Source organism: Netta rufina, assembly GCF_964035555.1.
Source record: "Netta rufina genome assembly, chromosome: 4".
Classification (NCBI taxonomy): domain Eukaryota; kingdom Metazoa; phylum Chordata; class Aves; order Anseriformes; family Anatidae; genus Netta; species Netta rufina.
Genome location: NC_140127.1, coordinates 42,374,194 through 42,394,310, shown reverse-complemented (window position 1 = coordinate 42,394,310; position 20,117 = coordinate 42,374,194). Strand labels below are relative to the sequence as shown.

General features: G+C 38.8%; 1 protein-coding gene across 1 annotated transcript in view; it reads left to right on the top strand.

Annotated features, from left to right (window-relative positions):
* Positions 1-19,838, top strand: part of FAT4 (FAT atypical cadherin 4) — a gene marked incomplete at both ends in the record, with an annotated part of 139,893 nt that extends 120,055 nt beyond the window's left edge. Inside the window, 8 exons of the mRNA XM_084286708.1 lie at positions 143-247; positions 1,450-1,757; positions 5,106-5,191; positions 6,575-6,754; positions 7,629-7,753; positions 8,874-9,091; positions 13,570-13,831; positions 17,968-19,838. Coding sequence (XP_084142834.1) covers positions 143-247; positions 1,450-1,757; positions 5,106-5,191; positions 6,575-6,754; positions 7,629-7,753; positions 8,874-9,091; positions 13,570-13,831; positions 17,968-19,838 — 3,155 coding nt within the window. The remainder of the gene's footprint in view (positions 1-142; positions 248-1,449; positions 1,758-5,105; positions 5,192-6,574; positions 6,755-7,628; positions 7,754-8,873; positions 9,092-13,569; positions 13,832-17,967) is intronic.
* Positions 19,839-20,117: the final 279 nt, after the last annotated feature.

Here is a 20,117-nt window from a genome sequence, read left to right as displayed (position 1 = left end):
CTGGGACAATGTCTGTGTTTCCATCCCTCCATCCCTCCCTAAACCTCAAATGATCTCTCCTTTCGTTATTCTAATACAACCCTTGCTTTGCTATTGACCTGATTCTTCTGACCTTGAAATTGTTTTTGTTCCTTGATCACAGGGAAAACCTGTGACTCTGCTGTCAATTACTGTGAATGCAACCCCTGTTTCAATGGTGGGTCCTGCCAGAGCAGTGTGGAGGGGTACTACTGCCATTGCCCCTTCGGTGAGTATGCTCTTGCATCTTTATCTTCCCTTCCCCTATTAATAATTCTCAAGCATGCTATTTATGTTTACCTATATGAAACTGGTGGGTATGTGTATATGGATCCCTGTCCTGTTCACAGTAAGAGAACTTGACTCAGCCAGAACAGCTTTAGTAGTCCACACAAGGTCTTGCCCTTTCACTTTATTGCATGTTAATAAAGTTTTGAGTTCCAAAACCAGCATACAATGCCGAGAACTGGAGAAGCATGTAGTACTGCCAAAATAGTTCAGTAATTATTAGAATTTAATTATCCCAGATTTGTTTTGTGGAATGAACCCAATAAAGACATAAAACAACATCAATGTTTTAAGGTATCATGATGTAATTGCAGCAAGTTTGGTTCTGAATGCAAATCCACCCAGAATTGTCATTGTTCATATAGAAAAGCGTACATGTTATAAATAGCTTTGAATATGGTTTTGAACTAACATGTAGAATAACTTCTTCATTCTACTTTCCATGTTTTGCATGTTTTAGAGTTTATTCGTTTCCTTAAATTTATAGTCATAGTCCATTATAAATACAACTATTATTCATAAATTTTCTCATTGTCATTGCAGTAAAAAAAAGTCAAGGGAAATTGTGACAGAGAGATATGAAAAGAAATATATAAAATGCACCAAAATATTCAGATCAACAAAGACACTGAGAAGGCATAACTTTTTTATCACATATATGTTTATATTATAAGTATCAGAAATGGATGGCTGAAGTTAGAATTGTTGATTGAGAAATAGTTCATATAACATCTACAGAGAGAAAAATCAGCTGAAGTTGAAAATTTATTTCTGTATTTGGGTTAACAAATGCCTGATGGTAATTAATAACTCCTTTTGATATAGCTATCAAACTTTTTTTTCCCCTTACTTTCTTAGGAAAGCATAGAGGCTCAGTGTAGTGTATCTTGTTTTCCAATACATTTAGTTGTCATCTGTAAGTTAATTTTTAAGTTTAAACAAATAAACTTCAACACCTACCTATGGGTAATAGGACTTTTCTGTTCAGGTAGCATATTTTTAATCATACATTAGAGGCTTTTAAAAAAGCCTGTGTATTATAACCCTATCTAGAGCACATTAATACTTGGTTTCTGGGAGTATGCTTGGAAGGAAAAAAAAAAAAAGCTAGCTGCTACCAGATTTTATTTTTTTATTTTTCAGGTGTTTTTGGGAATCATTGTGAACTGAATAGTTATGGATTTGAAGAGCTGTCATATATGGAGTTTCCCAGTATGGATCCAAACAACAATTATATCTATATAAAGTTTGCCACTATAAAAAGTAATGCCTTAATGTTATATAACTATGATAACCAAACTGGAGAGAGGGCAGAATTTCTGGCTCTGGAAATAACAGAAGGAAGGATGAGATTCTCCTACAATCTTGGCAGTGGCACATACAAGCTTACCGCGACTAAGAAGGTGTCTGATGGACAATTTCACACAGTTATTGCCCGGAGGGCTGGAATGGTAAGAAATGCTAAAATGGGTACTTAAGACAAGTTCAGCCAAGTCACTTTGGCTTCCACATGAACTCAGAGGAACATAAAATTAGTAATGTTGCATTTACTAGCAGAACCTCCAACTTTGGGGAAAAAATAAAAATAAAAATCCCTCATTTCTGTCTTACTCCAACTGACTCAAAGGCCTATAATGGTTTGTTTAGTATCATGATAATAAAAAATAATTAAAAAAACATGTGCAATGCCCTGGATTCTAAATGTGAAAGACGAGAACCAGGAATAATTAATGAAGTAAATTACTGCACATGAGGCTAATTAACTGATGCAGATTACAGGAATTATATTAGGGAAAGCTAATTAACTATAGTAACTACAAAAGCCCTTAAAATTACCTTACCCTTTGGATAGTAGAAACAGGCAAACATAAAATTCCATCTCTGACCTCCTTAAGCTAGTTCAGAAATTTTGCAAATCTCATCAGACTAAAAACCTTTTTTATTTTTCTTTCTGTCTTTAAACTCTGTAAAATAAATGCAAAGATTTCAAAGTTGTTACGTTGTAAGGGTTTTTCTGAGAGAAAATAAGGGAATTACTTCCCTCCAGTCCTCCCAGAGGGAATGAATTTTGCCCAAAACTGAACGGGAACAATCGATTGCCAGATGTCTGGTACCTTGACCCTTCGCCTGCCTTTGTTTTTTTCCATTAAATATTTTCTATTCTTTTCTAATTTTTAATATTTCCAAAGCAGAACATAAACCAAATGCTCCTTGAGTTCAAGCCAAGCTTTTTGACTCCACAGTGTTTGAGTTAGAAATGAAACAAAATATATTTGCCATCCATAATCAGTAGCTCTTGCCCAACAGCTCCCTTTTCAAGCAGATATGGCCAACATATATGGAATCTCATATTCTCCCCATGTTTGAAATTAAAGTCACATAAGAATAATATATGGTCGGAGCTCAGATTTTGTTTTATATTTCAAGACAAAATTATATATCCAAATAAGATGAAAGATAATTGTGATGTTGAGTTATGATGTTGTTTTAACATACCTTAATATCAGATAATTAATAATTTGCCTCTCAGCTTCCAAATGGTTATACTCAAAGATGCAAAGATGCACTTAAATCTTGAAAGGCACCAGATTCACATTTTAGCAACTACATTAATGTGATATATCTATCAATATGATTGACATGGCTAAGCGTAGAAGCCCACCTTAAAAATTGCAACAAATAAATGAAATACACTTAAGAAAAAAAAAATCAAGCAGAAAAAATATTTTACTTTACTTGGATATGCCAGAGGGATAGACTACAGAAGAAGAGAGAACATGAAAAAGACTATTTAAAGAAAATTTCAGTTATAAATGTTTCAGACTGAAAGCAAGCATTTAAGACAACCTATACTTCTGTGTGATTTTTAAGTTTAAACCATCCCATTAATGTCAGCTGTTTACAAACACAGTATGCAAGTAGAATCACCTTTGTCTTAGATATTTCTGCTTCAGGAAGAATGTCTCCCAGGTGTCCAAAACAGTATAAAGTAACCCCTCATCAGGGTTCCAGATCTGTCGTTTCCTACAGCACAGTGGGATTTTATCGGAAACTGGTAAAATCATTAAGTTGTCAGTCCTGAGATATTGCAGAGTGACAGGATAGAAAGTCTCATAATGCAGCAAGGTAACCGTAGAGTAATGCTTAAGTAACAAGCAGGAACATTTGACTAACATTAGAAAATAAATTGTATGAACTCTGGTCCAAGTAAAATATATTCTCAAGTATCTAGCTCTTCAGCTGGGGTTGCAGCTTGGCTTTCACAGTGCATAGCGATGTGAGTTAGGGAGATTACACTGATTGAGCTAAGAACAAAAAACTCATTTCATTTTTTGTTGTTGAAGCTCTGAAGGAAAATATGTATGCGTATGATGGCATACAGACCAGTCAGCTTATTATTCTTTCTATGAATTGTTCCATTTATACCGGGCACATAATCTGCTTTGGAACTGCAGACTGACATTTCTCAGAAGCAGTTTGCTTATTATGTATGGAAAGAAATTCAAGATAAGCTTTCATTAAAAAAAAAAGCAAATTGAACAATTTAGGCATACTGCAGAACATGATTTAGGGCTGAGAGCTATGAATGCATTTGGTCAATATAATGCGTCAGCTTGCGGTATGTATTTGGAAATAGCATGGAGAATCTGTTGGGATTCCCGCAAGACGTTGTTAGTGAACTTCATTGCAGGCAGGAGAAAAAGGCATTGCACAATAATGGCATACTGATAGCTATTGCTGTTTGCTCAGCTCCTGTGGAGTAACCTAAACCAAAATAGGAACCCAGGCATTTAAAAAAGTAATGTTTGATTTAAATTTGCCATAAAACTGTACCACACATCTAGTGGAAATGTGAGAAACCGATATGTACAACTTGGAGATTATGTTTATTTTTTTGAAAAATTTGATTTAAGGAATAACTAACCTTCAGGGTTTTTTTTTGCAGTGCATCTGTTATTAATAAATCACCATGAGGAAATTTCTTTACTAAATAAGGAATATAATAAAAACTCCTTTTTAAATTAACAGGAGTTATTTCATGATTTTAGTGAAAGCTTTGGTTAGGCTCTTAGTACAGAAATTACAATTAAAAATGCCATGATTGGCTTGAGTGTAAATGACTGGTAAAAAACATTCCATTCTCTTGGGATTGACAGCTTTGAGACAATAATAAGTTAAAGAGGAAGACTGCTCTCAGTGCCGATGATGTCCAGCACTTTTTTGAATGTAAGCTTGGTCCTGCTCACCAAGCAGTATTTGCATGTTTCACTGTTATCAGTGTGGTCCACTTCGGTTATTATTTTAACCAGTGATCCTAGTATTTGTACTCCTAGCTCTGGTAAGGCACATTTTTGTTAAGTTCAGGATCAATATGTATAGTATCATGGTCAAGCCCCTGAAAGAATGCCCTTTGTGTTTAGAGGGAGCAGCTCTCTGTTAAGATCAGGAGTGGGGTACTGTATGAGCCAAAATAACTGCAGCTTCAAGGAATAAAGCAAGCAAATGAGAAGAAATCCAAAACTAAAATTTTGTGTTAAACTCTCTCTGTATGACCTAGTCACTTAACTCCTCCACTAGTATCCACATCTTAGTATTCCCTGTGGTGATGCAGAATGGAGTTGGTCAGTGTTTCCAAAGCACCTTGTGATCCTGAGTGACATGGTAATATACAAGTGCTCTTGTGCTCAAGTGCTTGTTCTAGCCAAGTTCTTGATATAATATATTTAATCATAAACATTTAATGTGATTGGGAACTACACCCTTGCAATAAACAACATATTTGTGTGTGGCTTTTGCAGGCAGCATCACTGACAGTGGATTCCTGCTCTGAGGATCAGGAGCCAGGCTATTGCACTGTTAGCAATGTGGCTGTTTCCACTGACTGGTAAATAATTCTTCATTTTGTGGGGTTTAGTTCTGTAAAATGAAAAATCACACTCTAAAATCAGAAGTTTGGAATAATATACATGCCCTTAGCTTAGTCTCTGGGAAGGGATAGATGCCTAAGCTTCATACCTTCAGGAGGTGTGCAAAGGTCTGAAATGCCTCCCATCATCGTAGAAGCAATTTATATTTTCTATGTGTCTTGCTGGTTGCCAGCTCGGGCCACATTCCCATGTGCATGGGATTTATTCATTACAAGGAGTTTAATCAAAAATTCTCAATTCTCTACTCCATCTCTGTCCCCAGGCTGTGGGCACACATAAAAAGCCCACATAAGAAGCTGTGGGTAGTCCAAGCTGTGATATAAATGGGGGTAAGACGTTTTGCCTAGTGGTATGAGATTTCACATCAGAATCCAGACAAAATTAACAGATCAGAATATCAGGCATTTGTAATTACTGATAACTTGTAAATCTTAATTAGAGAGTAAAACATAAATTTATTCATTATAATGAAATTGCTTTTAAATATACATTGCTGCTCTTAGTTTGAAATTCTACAATATTTAGTACTACAAATATTAAACAAAACCTACTCCACTTTTACTTTTGCAACCCTAACTATCTTGCCAGAACAGTCTTAGACTCAAAATGCTATTACTGTAGTAGCACCTATATTTCACTCTGGTGTTGTTCATTTTGGGTCTTCTTTTTTAAAAAATATACCTATAATTTCTCATGAAGGTGTAAGAAATAGCATTACCTGATTACTTTTTTCTTTATATATATATATATATACATATAACTTTGACATTTTTTTTTAGTACTTTCCAGATTTCTTTTTTTATAACTTTCATTTCTTAAACATCAGCCAGTACAGAAAGCAAACATTGCTGTTGTTGTTATTTACCGTAGCTAACTCAGAAGCTCCTTTTTCAGAAGCACTTCACTTATTTAGATCCTCTTTACAGGTTGCAAAAAATTTAATCCCAGCCATTGTTGCAAATTTCTTACAGTAGTCACAATCATATTTCCTGACACAGGTGGCTTCCTCACTAGCAAAACAGTTATATATTTGTAAAATAATGAATCCATCTTCCAGCTGTTTAAATATCATCTATAATTTAAACCATAATTGAGTGAAAATCGTTATTCATTTTGTTTTCAAGCACACTGCTTAGTCAAGTGAATAGAAATTTTGACATTCGATAACTGAGTGTGAATTTAAATGTCATAGAGACATCTGTTTCCCCTCCTAAAGATAAAATGCAAATTTTGGAAGTGGAACTTCAGCCACAGACCTTAGCTAATAGTTACAGCTCCCTTGTTGTCATTGCTATCTTACGTCTGTTATTGCTAAACTTTTCTTTCTGCCTCTTTTATAGGACTCTTGATGTACAACCAAATCGAGTTACTGTTGGTGGCATCAGGTCAGTTGAGCCCATCCTTCAAAGGAGAGGACAGGTGGAAAGCCATGATTTCGTGGGCTGTATAATGGAGTTTGCAGTCAACGGACGTCCCCTGGAGCCCAGCCAGGCTTTGGCAGCTCAAGGAATCTTAGATCAGTACGTCTGCTATATATGGTATCAAATAGACAGCATTTACGATATAGAAAGCCAGCATGAAAACCAGGCACTATTCCATTCAAACACCGCTAGATATTTCTTGTAAAAAAAATGGCTGTAGACTTTATTATAAGGTGTGAAAAATTTAGGCAGAAATTGAATTTGGATGAAAAATTCACAAAAGATTATAGAAACTTCAAAAAAGCAACATCATTACATTTCTGTTGCTGATTATTATTAGTGTTGCTTTGCAGGCTGAAATCGAGTAGCCCTGTTATTGGATTTCTTTATAAATTCCACCTGGTTTTGACAGTCTCATATAGTTTACTGAACCTCTACTCCCTCTTATTTCTTTTTAATTCACAATGTCTGTTCTATCACTTTGCCTCTCAAGTATCACTGAATTTCCCTCATATCCTCTGAGTGGTCTTTCAGAAATGATCAACTATTTGATTCTATTGTTTTTCCATCTCACTATTCAAAGCCACAGTTGTAGCAATAATGTCAGTCTTACATCCAAATTCACTGGCTCACCCTTCCTCTTTTGACCCCCAAGTTTGCACTGTTCTTTGTGATATGAAGTCTCCGGAAGTCTGCAGTGTAAAAAGCACCTAAAAGAGTTCATTCATCTCTTGCGTAATGGAAGATAGGAATTTTACCGTCTCTAAATTCCTTTCCCTTTCTGTTATAACTGGATGCTGAAAGTTGTGATCTGTTTAGAAACATCAGCTGTCCGAGGAGAAAAGCCTCTCAGTTTTTGCACCTCTGGGGGAAAGAAAGAGAATATCATTCAAATACATGACCCTTTCCAGCACACTTGCTCTGCTTGTTTGTATGCAGGTACTTCAGTATCTTCTTCTCTGATTTGTTTCAGATGTCCCCGGTTAGAAGGTGCTTGTACAACTAGCCCTTGCCAACATGGTGGCACGTGCGTTGATCACTGGTCATGGCAGCAGTGCCACTGCAAAGATGGACTGACGGGAAAGCACTGTGAAAAATGTATGGAGAGGGTTTCACTCTTTCTTTTTAATCTACACCTAACTATATGGTTGAACTGATTGCTATTAAGAGTTTTTTTTCAGGGGCACAGGGTAATGAATTTTATGAAATAATGAAAACAAGTAACATGCCTGCCTCTTAAATAATTATGAAGGAAAATTCCACAACGAACTATTGTCCTTTCATGAGTTAAAAATATCAAGTTGCGTATATTATGTTTCCATGTCTGTATATCACATTTCAGGTAACTTGCACTCATTTAAAACTACTGCTTCCAATAGGGTGTAATCACTAATCAAAATAAAGCTATCCCGTAGGGAGAGATTTGTTTATTGTAGGGAGGTAAGAGGGTAAGGGAGAAGTCTTCCCTTTGCATAAACACTATGTACATGTGCTTATGGCTCCTCTGAACTGTAGGCCTTTTTATCAAATGACTGTCACATTATATGCATGGAAGTATGGCAAATGTAAGTAAATGCAATGGGATTATTAACTTCAGTATGGATAGGTCTGTAAATCAGTACAGGATTGTCTAGGAGAGCAAAGTGATTTATTTCCATGTAGTTGTAATATAACAGCTGGGCTTTGTTTTCTTACATGTCCCATTATTGTTTAGCTGATTTATATGCTTTTATTGTGCCAGTTTACAAAATAATTTTACCATAATTTTAACAGCATTTGGTAGTCAATGCTCTGCCATTTTTTATTCATTTTATGCCACCACAAATAGAAAGTCATTATCTCTGCCCTGAAGAGCTTAGAGTTCAATATATCATGAAACCCTGCTTGCAGTAATGGAAATAGTAACATCCCTGGGAAGGAATTACAGTTCCAAGAGCCAAATTTTTTTCCCTACTCCCTCACTTGTTCCCTAGTGAGTTTTAATTTACTATTGACTGATACCAGCAGTAAATTACTAGCACACTCCCACTCTCAAACACACATTCTGGTTCAAGCCAAAGAATAGAGGGGGTGAAATTGCCATTCACTCCTGCTCTCCCCACTGACCTGCTCTGAACTTGATCTCCTCCCTGAAGAAAATGGTTGTTATCAGGAAGATGGTCACTGTACTATAGCTACAATGAGCTGCACACTCAGTGTTTCCCTGTCCTTGTCCCAGATATTACTGCCGACACTGCCTTATCGCTGGAAGGCAAAGGACGACTTGACTACCACATGAGCCCAAATAAGAAGCGTGAATACATGATGAGACACAGTGCTAGAGGCGCCAGCCCACGACCCATGAATGTGGACCGCTTGGAAGTGAAATTCAGGACAAGAAGTGAAAATGGGATTTTAGTTCACATCCAGGAAAGCAGCAACTTCACTACTGTGAAGGTAAGATTACAGCTAATGTTGAGTTTGATTTGATTGGACTGCCTTGTGCATAGTGATCAAAATCACATTTTTCCATTACTCTTGCTGTTTCCTTTCTAAAATACTAGGTCTTTAACTAAAGCTAGGCACTGCTCCAGTATCATTAATCTTCTCAACAATTCCCTTGCTATTTGCCAAGGTATCAGAAGATCTTGATGGCTTTGTATCTAATCAGTTTTGTCCAGACTCCAAATAGTGACTGTTTTAAGGCAGCAGGAATGGTACATATTGCCATATTTGTTATCATCATTAAGTTACACTCTACAGATCAAATAATTTCATTATTGGCCTTTTATCTTCTGATTTTTCAGGCCTCGAATCCAGACCCTCCTTAAGCTAAAAAACAATTGCCAAAAAGTTTTCATGAATTCCTACTAATGTGGCTCATGCTTATCAAACTAGGAAGTAAGGGATAACTTGAATTCATGAGGTTACCCACAGAGCGATGTCAATATCAGATTATTTTGAGATACGTAGCTGAATTAATGCTTCAAATGCCACACGGTTTTCTTTCCCAAGAGTTTATTGCTGCAGAAGTTACCTTTCTCAAGAGAAAGAGATGGTTCAGTTCCTGGCTATGACTCAGTCCATTTACTCATAACTCTAAATGAGTACAGCAGCGATGTTGGCAAGCCCCTTTATTGGGTTGGTGTAAGCTCCAAGTTTCCTTGACTGCTGTAATGCTTTCCAAGTTTTTTTCCCTGACTTTTAAAGAAACTCATACAGAAATTCACACTTTCTAAGCTTCAGCCCCATTGATATTGTCCACCTGCCCAAATCCTGTGCTGATCAGAGGTACAGAGCATTTCTGTCACACTGTCTGCTTTTAAGAAGCAAGTCTCCTGTAGTTCACTGGCATATGCTTTTACCATGTCATTTGATAGGAAGTTTCTGCCACAGTCATATTAGCTGATAAGATCTAATTATTTTGTGTTCTGGAGTAAAAATAAAGAACACAAATACTACCTTTTTTTCTCTGTAGTAGATTTTGCAATGTCAGCTCTCAAGCTTTAATTAAAAACAAAACAAAACAAAAAACAAGAGAGAGAAAAAGAGAGTTGCCTTTCCTGGCCGAAAGCACTAGTGGTGTGTTTATGCAAACACTCTTATTATTGTTAATAGTGGTGTAGTTATACAAGCAAGTGGAGAGTGTCAAGTCCCAGACCCAGCTGCACAAAGGCAAAGAGCAGAGGTTCGCCTAGTAACAGATGCAGTCCTTTAAGGAAAGAGAGGTAACTTCAGTGTACCGCCTGTTGCCAAAAAGTTCCCAGATGATGCTAGTTAATAAAACAGAAGGTCTGTTTCACTGTAGTTAGTACAGTGCAGCTCTTGCACCACTGCTCACACCCAGGGCTTCCCATGGTGGTGGCCCAGTATGTCAGCAAATCCAGATATACGTAGGTCTCCCTTGCATCTCGATATACTCCCAGTGCAGAAGATGAGTTTTAGGAACTTCTGTTTATAACTTTTTCATCAAGCTTCAAAACAGACAGTTTCTTAACCTGATTTTGGAGTATTTTAATATGCTTGTTATCGAAAGTGTAAGCGTTCAGAGAAAACCTGCATGTGTTTTTATTATAAAATTGTGCTAGAGAAAAGCTATACGCTCTGTGACTACCTCCATGCCTTCATGTTTTTCATCTGTAGTCAGTTGAGTTTGGTACAGCTGGGATTGGGATAAAATTAGAGAAATGGTAACAAATTAGACCCACTGAGATTGCAAGCATTGCAATTCATTAAATGATGGGTGTAACCTCCCTCTAAAAAAACCCTAAACCTGGAGAAAAAGGGTCTTATTTATGATATAAAGGGCTTCTTAATCTTGGAAAAATGAAAAAACTAGTAGATTAAATTAAACAATAGTCAAATTCATATGGAAAGTGCTTCTCAAAAAAGCACAAAAAGGAAAAAGGCAGGGGTTTCTTTATTAGTAAAGCTCTTTGTCACAGCATATTTTCTAACAAATAATGCGCACTACAACTAATTCAATTAGAAATACGGGCAAAAATACATCTGGTTAAAAGTGAAATTACCTGTCTTGTTTTAGCTGAAAATCTCATCTAAAATCAGATTGGATTCACATAATGTACCGCTAAGATCTATGAATTGTATGAGTAGAGAATGTGGATTACACATTGCCTATATATGCTAACATATGCACATAGTGAGTTGCAGAAATAAATCAGAACATAGCTCATTTCAACAATATCTTATCCAATGGGCTATAAATCTGTAAAGGCTAGTGCTCAGAGTTAAGACAAATAAGAAGCAATTTGCTCAGTAAAGGAGATTCAGAATATTAGTAAAGTTGAATCATTCTTATAGTTAGAAATATGTTCTCTTTAGTGGCTCTTCTTTTCATTATAGCCTACTTACCAGTTACACAGCCATTTAAATAAAACCTAGAAATGAGTATTATTTGACATTGTCAGCATCAGCATTTGTTTCAAATTTAGAAATACTTTGTAACTCAAGGAACCAAGAAGAACATCCCTTATTTTCTCCTGGTCAAAGAAGTCATGGACCGGTCTTGTGTCTGGAAATTTTATTTTGTAAATACCACTGCTATAATATTTATGAACATTAGTCACATGAATGCAGAAATAGCACTTTAAAGTCATAAATCAGTATTGAAATTATCAGTTGTTAACAGGTAAATAGTAATACAATTCTTCTCTGATGTGGAATTAGAAGATACAAGTCTGTGCTTAGTCCTTCTGTAAGCGTAGAGGATATTGTCTGATATGGTGTTTTCCTTTTTGTTTACATAAAGACCAAAACACAATGCAGTACTTTCATGGAGCATAAAAGACAAAATAAAACTAACAAACCAATGAAAGGTTGCAAACATAAATATATGTATATATTCTTCCCAATTAGTCTTTTTATAAATACTTATGATTGTGACAAATGGTATTTAATATGTAATGATCATCTGTGTGACTGCGTTTCCAAATACAGGGTTTTCTTTGGGCTGTGTGATAGTTTAGATGTCTGCCACCTCTGTTTGCGAATACCAAAAAGCATCTTGTCTTTGAGAGGGAATTTTATTAGTGAGTTCCCAAATAGTCCATCTTCAAATAAACTAAATTATGGCAGGTATAAGCACAGTGTGTGCACATATTAACCATTGCTTTTCGTGATCCAAATGGAATACGTGCTAGATACATTCAGCACAGGCTGCTGCCAGGACATGAGCGTGGTCTTACATCCATCTTAAAGCTGATCTGTATGAACAAAGGTTGCATCACTAAAGAATTAAATCCAGAGCATTTAACAGTTTCTGGAAGATGGAACAGCATTCTTGTAGTCGGTGTGTCACCTCACAGTTCTTCCCAGGTGAACATTATTTTTCCTGGAACAAAGCATGCAAGGCTTTCAACAAACCAGTGTCTCTGACCTCTCCTGGACAATGCATGTGCACGTTCTGCACGCTCCTGTTGCAGATCACAGCAAGGAACACAGAAGGGAAAGGAGTTGTCTTATCTAACACGTATGAGCAATGTGCAGAGTAACAGAGATGCATATGAAAGAAAATCTGCAACAAGTTCCAGAGCCACCTTATGAGCTTGCATAAAGCTTACAAGTTTGTACAGCCCTTAGGAGGTCAGCTGACAAGCCCAACTCTTAGACAGTATTTGAGAAACCTGTTTTTTTTTCACTCCTTTATCTTAAATCTCATTTTGGGATCGTTTAATACTGAACTGATAAGAGGTTTAAAATCCTGCCACACAAGCGTGGCATTATTTGCAATGAAAAAGCAAAAAAAAAAATTCACGGATATATAATAATATATATTTTTTTCTAATAGCTCACAAGTTTAAAATCAGTTTGCCTGATGAAGCACCATTTGAAAATGCACACAAAATAATAGACTTTACAACTCTTTAGAAAGATTTTTAAAATACAAATATTTTTCTGCAAAATGCAAGTTAGCAGCAAACAGTTAGGAAATTGGAATCTTGCTCAAATCCTGACATACATATTCCTATTGTGTCATAATGAGAACTAAATGCAAGCTTTTGGGACAAGAACAGCATCTGTTCATTCTGTAGAGCATTTTATTCACTTGCATTGATGGAGAAGGAAGAGTTTGTCTTTAATTGGTTAAAATGTTTTGTCATGCGCATGCCCAACAGCTGGGTTCTCAATAGGTTTTCCTCTTACGAGAGTAGCTAAAGAATGAGTGGATGGCAATTCTAAGTTTTCTACAGATGCAGTAATGAAATTAATTGCAGCCAAATTTTTAGTGCTAAATAACTAATGCATTTTTAATACAAAATGGTTGTTTGGGGAAAAATAAAACCAAGCTTCTCACTACAACCAAAGCTATGTGTAACTGTACTGAGTAGGCATTACGTTGCTTATGTGTATATGGGGGCAAAAAGTAGTCTGTAAATATCTTTTAAAATTATGCCTTTTGCTTTTTTGCTGACCAGATTAAAAGTGGGAAAGTGCATTATGTATCTGATGCTGGAATTGCTGGGAAAGTGGAGAGAAATATCCCAGAAGTGTACACTGCGGATGGCCAGTGGCATTCTGTACTCATTGAGAAGAACGGCTCTATCACTATCCTGTCGGTCGACAAGACTCATAGCCGAGACATCCTCCATACCACGCAGGATTTTGGTGGACTAAACGTTCTTACCCTTTCTCTGGGAGGAATCCCACCAAGCCAACCTTTCAAGAGCGCAGTTGCAGGTATTATTATTATTTATTTTTTTTTTTAAATATAGTGCACATGAGCACGTTTGAGCAGACAAAGGGTGTCTATTTGCTTAAAGGTTGCAGAAAGTACTGTAATTCTTTATCAGTAACTAATATACTTTCACACTTTGCCAGGAAAATTGCAATTCGAATGAGTAAGGATTGCAAATTTTTCTTCCTTTAATATACACTGCAGCCTTGTTATTTTGAAAAGACGGCATTCCATCTGCAGATCTTGTTGGAGGCAGGGTTAGGGTTTGCTTGCTTGTCTGCAAATGAGTTGTAATGATTTTGTTATGTTAATGGAGAAGAAAGGACCCATTCTCTACCTGGGTCAGAATCTGGAAAATCAAGGCAAACCTACTGAGGCAAAAATTCTAAATGAGAACTTTGTCTCTGTAGGGGTTTGGTAAATACTGCAGGATTTAGCCTGTTATTAATATGATTAAAATATTTTCTGAAACTCCAACTTCCTGCTGTCAGATGAAGAATAGGATTTATTTCTGAGCAACAGAAACCAAGGACAATAAAGAACCACCCTCTGACCAGCATCTAGCTGTAAAATCAGTAAATCAGTCTCCCTTAAGAGTTAAAGCAACTGTCTTAGACCCTGGCAAAAGATGTAGATAACATATATTTGATATTATTCCCCCAGTAATAAGTAAAGATGGAAGTGATTTTAGTTAGAAACTGTGAGATATTCCAGACAATGCAGGCATAGGTTTCACAAAGTTTTTTATATTAAAAGATTGTCCTGACTATAAGAAATGCGACCAGAACTTTGAAACTTTGTAACTTTGAAAGCTGCAAATTCACACTTCATATTTGTGTATTGTGAACTGTTTTGAAATGCGGTATGAAATCATATGAATGCTATGCTTACCTTTACCCTTTTTACATGTATGTTTTATGAGCAGTGTATGCATGGAAAAGCCAAAGAGGCTTTTAAGAAAGCTGGAACAAAGAAAATTGAGGACACTAAGTTCTCACTGTCTAATGCAGCAGCAGACAAGTTATGATTGTCTGCCTTCCACTATGATAGTATAATCCAAAATCTCATATTCATATGATGTGTTTTTTTTTAATACTGGATTACAATGTGTACGACATACCAAGGATTTACAAGGGGGAGACATAAAACTCTGCATGAACTCAGATGGTCAAAAATATCTGAAGCACTGTTAAAGGCAGACAAAAACATACATGGATGATGATTCCAGGGCTGTGAAGCTGGGATATCCAATGTTTTCAAACCTGGGTAGACCTGACAAAATCCCAGTTGCTGTGTGTCATGTCACTGCTGAAAGGGACCACCAAGCACGAGGCAAGCTAATCCTCCATTTTGCTTGGTCTCCAAAGTGAACCTAAATCCTCAATTTCCTCTTTATTTGGGAATGTGAAAACAGGAGAAAATGAAAATATAAGTAATGCTGAAATAAAATACAGCTCTTTCAAAATGGAAGTAATACAGAAATAACATACTTGCTTACAAAAATGTCTTTGGACTTTCATGTCCCTTTACACTATATGACTTGCATCTCTGAGTAAAGCTTACTTGACGTTGATGCCCACTCATATTTCATTTCTGACATCAGAAAGCATTCAAATTTTAAAACAACATCCTTTGAAGCTTATAAATACATAACGGCACCTCATACAACTCAAGTATATTTGCTCTTTCAGGACAGTCAATATTAATAACTTTAATCTCTGCATTAGCCATTTTTATGGAGATTTCCACAACTATTCATGAATTTACTATTCATAGTGGCTATTCTCTCATTCACGAAGTACATTTGCAGAAACTAAACTTCCCCTGACACTAATGATGCATGGAATATTTGCTCCTTTTTATTGTTTCACTCAAGTGCAGTGCTTCAAAACTGAGTAGCGGCACTTTCCTGCTCCTTGTAGATTACTTCTGAAGCATAATAGCTGATAAATTTGGTCTTAAATATTACTTTCCTGTAAACCTGGCACTGTGAATGGTATGCCAAGGACCATCCCTCAGAAATTAAGGAGAAAGAAACATGTTTCTTACAGCAATCGCACATGTTATACCTGGGAGTATAATTTGCAGTCAAATCTGTGCATACCATTTTGTCACAGCTCTGAGAAGAGGTCAGCGTTATGTTGTACTATACTAAAACCCTTGCAGAAAGGATTAACTCTTAGGAACACAGAGAATTATTAGGCTGGCAAAAGACTTCACACACAACTGCACAAAGGCCGGGGATAATCCATCTCTGTGGGCTCTTGCAGCACTGAAACTGCATCACCTCTGGCAGGGTAGCACTACAACTAAGCTATGGGAAGTTTGGGAAAAGCTCCCTTTAGATTCAGAGGCATAGAAGTATTGCCGTGAGCAGTGCCCTTCCTAGCGCTGTAAGACAGGAGGCTTAGCTGAAGCACAACAGGCAACTTCAGCTCTGAAAGGGTAAACTGGAAAGAACACAAGGGAAATCATAGCTAATGTTTTTTGTTAGCACAGCCAAGCCAGCTGTGAACAGGTTTCTCTACATGTGGATGATAAGAAGTTATAGAAATATGGGAAAATTAGAAAAGGAAAACATTCACATATATTGAATGAAGTCATTAGAGGAAATATTTGTTCAAATTCATTTGAAAGATATTAAATACTATTGGAAAAGATGTTTCCCTATAGTAACCATTTGAATTCTTGGCTTATTTACTGAAATAAGTGGAGCCATTCATTTAGCTTCAATGAAATGGGTCTATGAATTGAAAATTAATTGAGTTACTTTAATGATATATTTTTAGAAAATATAATGTTTCTGCAAAATCCAAAGATCTCATTGCATAGTATTTTGCCAAAATGGTTGCTTAATATTTTAGCAAGATAACTTTGCTCTAAGGGGAAACTACTTTGTAATAAAGATCTGAGAATGTTCTTCAGACTTCCTTTGATGAGCCTATCTGTAAGAAAGGCAAGCTATAGGCACCAAAGCATCAATTTGCATTGCAAAGCTCAAATCTAATCTGCTCAGCAAGTTACAAAGTTGAGGTTATGCGTGGGCAACTTGTTTTTACCCAAAACACATTTTTTCATTTCATTTCATAGTATGTTTTTCCTTCGTTTGAACTATATTGCCAGTTTCCAAACTTGAGGTACATATTTCCTAATCAGGCAGTAGCTCCTCCTCCTGTGCAGCTTAGATAATTTCTAAAACACAAAGCAACATTTTGAATTGTATGTAGGCTTCTGCTAACATTTGCCTGTTCTTTCAAAGCAATGGAACTGCCAAACATTTTGCAGGGCTTCTAGAAAACAAGATTCATTTGTTTCAGTTTCTTAATTGCAGGTTTTAATACATTTTGTTTATTCACATTAGAATACTTCTGTTGCTTTGAAATCTTAGCATTGAAGTTAAAAGCCTTGAGCTCTTTGAATTCTGATTTGGCAGACTTAAAAAAAAAAAAAAAAAATTTTTGTAAGTTATAAAAGTTACATCAGAAGCTCCAGGGATGAGTAGCCTTTACCTAACCTTCTCTTGCTTAGAAGCAGATTTCAGTTCCTTTTTAATATGTACCCCCCCCCAAAACCGTCAAGTTTATGAACAAAATAGTCATTACAATCAAGAGGAAATATTTAAAGAAAGCAAGAAAACATTTCGTACACCGTACTCTAAATGATTCAACAGATTGTTAGATAGTGAAACATCTGAACAGTCCATCCTTCAGGTGAAACAAGTGGAGTTACTCCAAATTACACCAGTGTCCTTAATATCACAGATACTTCTACAGTAATTACAGTGGAAGGTAAAAATGTGGGGAAGCAACCATAAGCTCAGTACACCCAAGATGCACTTGTGAAGGTAAGGAGGCTTTGTGTAGTAACTAAATGCACAATTTGCCCCACATGCTGTTTGATATAGCATCACAAAAGAAAGCTGCCACCTCCATCATGGCCTCGGGTTTTGCAATTTGTTGCCGGTGTGTTTGTTTTACCTTTTGTTCCAGGAGGTAAAACACATACTGCAAGGCTTCTAATCTGATCAATAGCAGGCTTTCCCTTTAGCATGGCATCAATGCTCAGAGTTTCTTATGCGTCTTCTGACAGTGCATGCTCAATCTCCAGATCCCAAAGTGACTGCTGCTTTCTTTCCTAGGCTTCGACGGCTGCATTTCCTACATCAAGTACGGTGAGGAGAGCCTCCCCTTCACCGGCAAGCACAGCCTCGCCACCCTCTCCAAAACAGACCCCTCGGTTAAGATTGGCTGCCGTGGCCCCAATGTCTGTGCCAGCAGTCCTTGCTGGGGTGAGCTGATGTGCATCAACCAGTGGTACGCCTACCAGTGCGTCCCGCCGGGCGCCTGCGCCTCCAACCCCTGCCAAAATGGAGGCAGCTGTGAGCCCGGGCCGCACACTGGCTTCACCTGCAGCTGCCCCGAGGCCTATGCAGGGCGGAGGTGTGAGACAGTGGTGGCGTGCCTGGGGGTCTCCTGCGGCCCTGGCCATGTCTGCAGAGCGGGGCTCAGTGGTGGCCACGTGTGCCTGCCGTCCCCACACCCTGCCGAGCTGTCCCTGCCCCTCTGGGCCGTGCCGGCCATTGTGGGCAGCTGCGCAACGGTGCTGGCACTGCTGGTCCTCAGCCTCATCCTCTGCAACCAGTGCCGAGGGAAGAAGTCAAAGGCCCCGAAGGAGGAGAAGAAAACAAAGGAGAAAAAGAAAAAAGGAAGCGAGAACGTGGCATTCGATGACCCTGACAACATCCCACCCTACGGCGATGACATGACAGTCAGGAAGCAGCCCGAAGGGAACCCAAAACCCGATATCATTGAAAGGGAAAACCCCTATCTCATCTACGATGAGACCGACATCCCTCATGCCACAGAGACCATCCCCAGTGCCCCTCTGGCCTCCCCCGAGCCTGAAATTGAGCACTATGATATTGACAATGCCAGCAGCATTGCCCCCTCGGACGCCGACATCATCCAGCACTACAAGCAGTTTCGGAGCCACACACCCAAGTTCTCCATCCAGAGGCACAGCCCACTGGGCTTTGCCCGGCAGTCCCCCATGCCCCTGGGAGCCAGCAGCCTGACGTACCAGCCGTCTTACGGCCAGGGCTTGAGGACGACGTCTTTAAGCCACTCGGCCTGCCCTACTCCCAACCCCCTGTCTCGGCACAGCCCTGCGCCCTTCTCCAAGTCGTCCACTTTCTACAGGCACAGCCCAGCCAGGGAGCTGCACCTCGCCATAAGGGAAGGGAGCCCACTGGAGATGCACAACGATGTCTGCCAGCCCGGCATTTTCAACTACGCCACTCGGCTGGGGAGGAGAAGTAAGAGTCCGCAGACCATGGCGAGCCACGGCTCCCGACCAGGCAGCCGCCTGAAGCAGCCCATCGGGCAGATCCCTCTGGAGTCTGCTCCTCCGGTGGGGCTGTCCATCGAAGAGGTGGAGAGACTGAACACCCCTCGCCCCAGAAACCCCAGCATCTGCAGCGCCGACCACGGCCGGTCCTCTTCTGAGGAGGACTGCAGAAGGCCCCTGTCCCGGACGAGGAACCCGGCCGACGGCATTCCCGCACCCGAGTCCTCCTCTGACAGCGACTCCCACGAATCCTTCACGTGCTCCGAGATGGAGTATGACAGGGATAAGCCCATAGCCTACACCTCCAGGATGCCCAAATTATCCCAGGTCAACGAGTCTGACGCAGATGACGAGGACAATTACGGTGCAAGGCTGAAGCCTCGGCGGTATCCTGGCCGCCGAGGGGAGGGAGGGCCCGTGGGGGCACAGGCGGCTGGCACCGGGGAGAGCTCCCTGCCTGTGAAGCTGGGGCAGCAGGCAGGAAGCTTCAACTGGGACAATCTCTTGAACTGGGGCCCGGGCTTCGGGCATTATGTAGATGTTTTCAAGGATTTGGCATCACTTCCTGAAAAAACAGCAGCAGCAGCAGCAGCGAGTGAAGACAGCAAAGGTGGTACAACGAAGCCTGTTTCCAAAGAGGGGGAAGCAGAAGAGTATGTATAGGCTTTGTCTCCAGGTATTGCCGCAGGGCAAGGCCACGGGACAGTCAGACCATTGTATGGTTGTAGGAAAGGAAAGGTCAGCATTCGCACCCCAGGCCAGTTTGGTTGGAGGAGACTTTGAAAATAATAACCATTATGCTGCTGAAAGAGACTTAAAACATTTTTAATTTAATTATGCTTGGATGAATTTATTTCTCCTGCATGCAATCTATTTGGAAACAAGATATTTGGCATGCAGCTTTTTAAAAGGGTTTCCTATTTACCATTGTTTGGTTTGTGA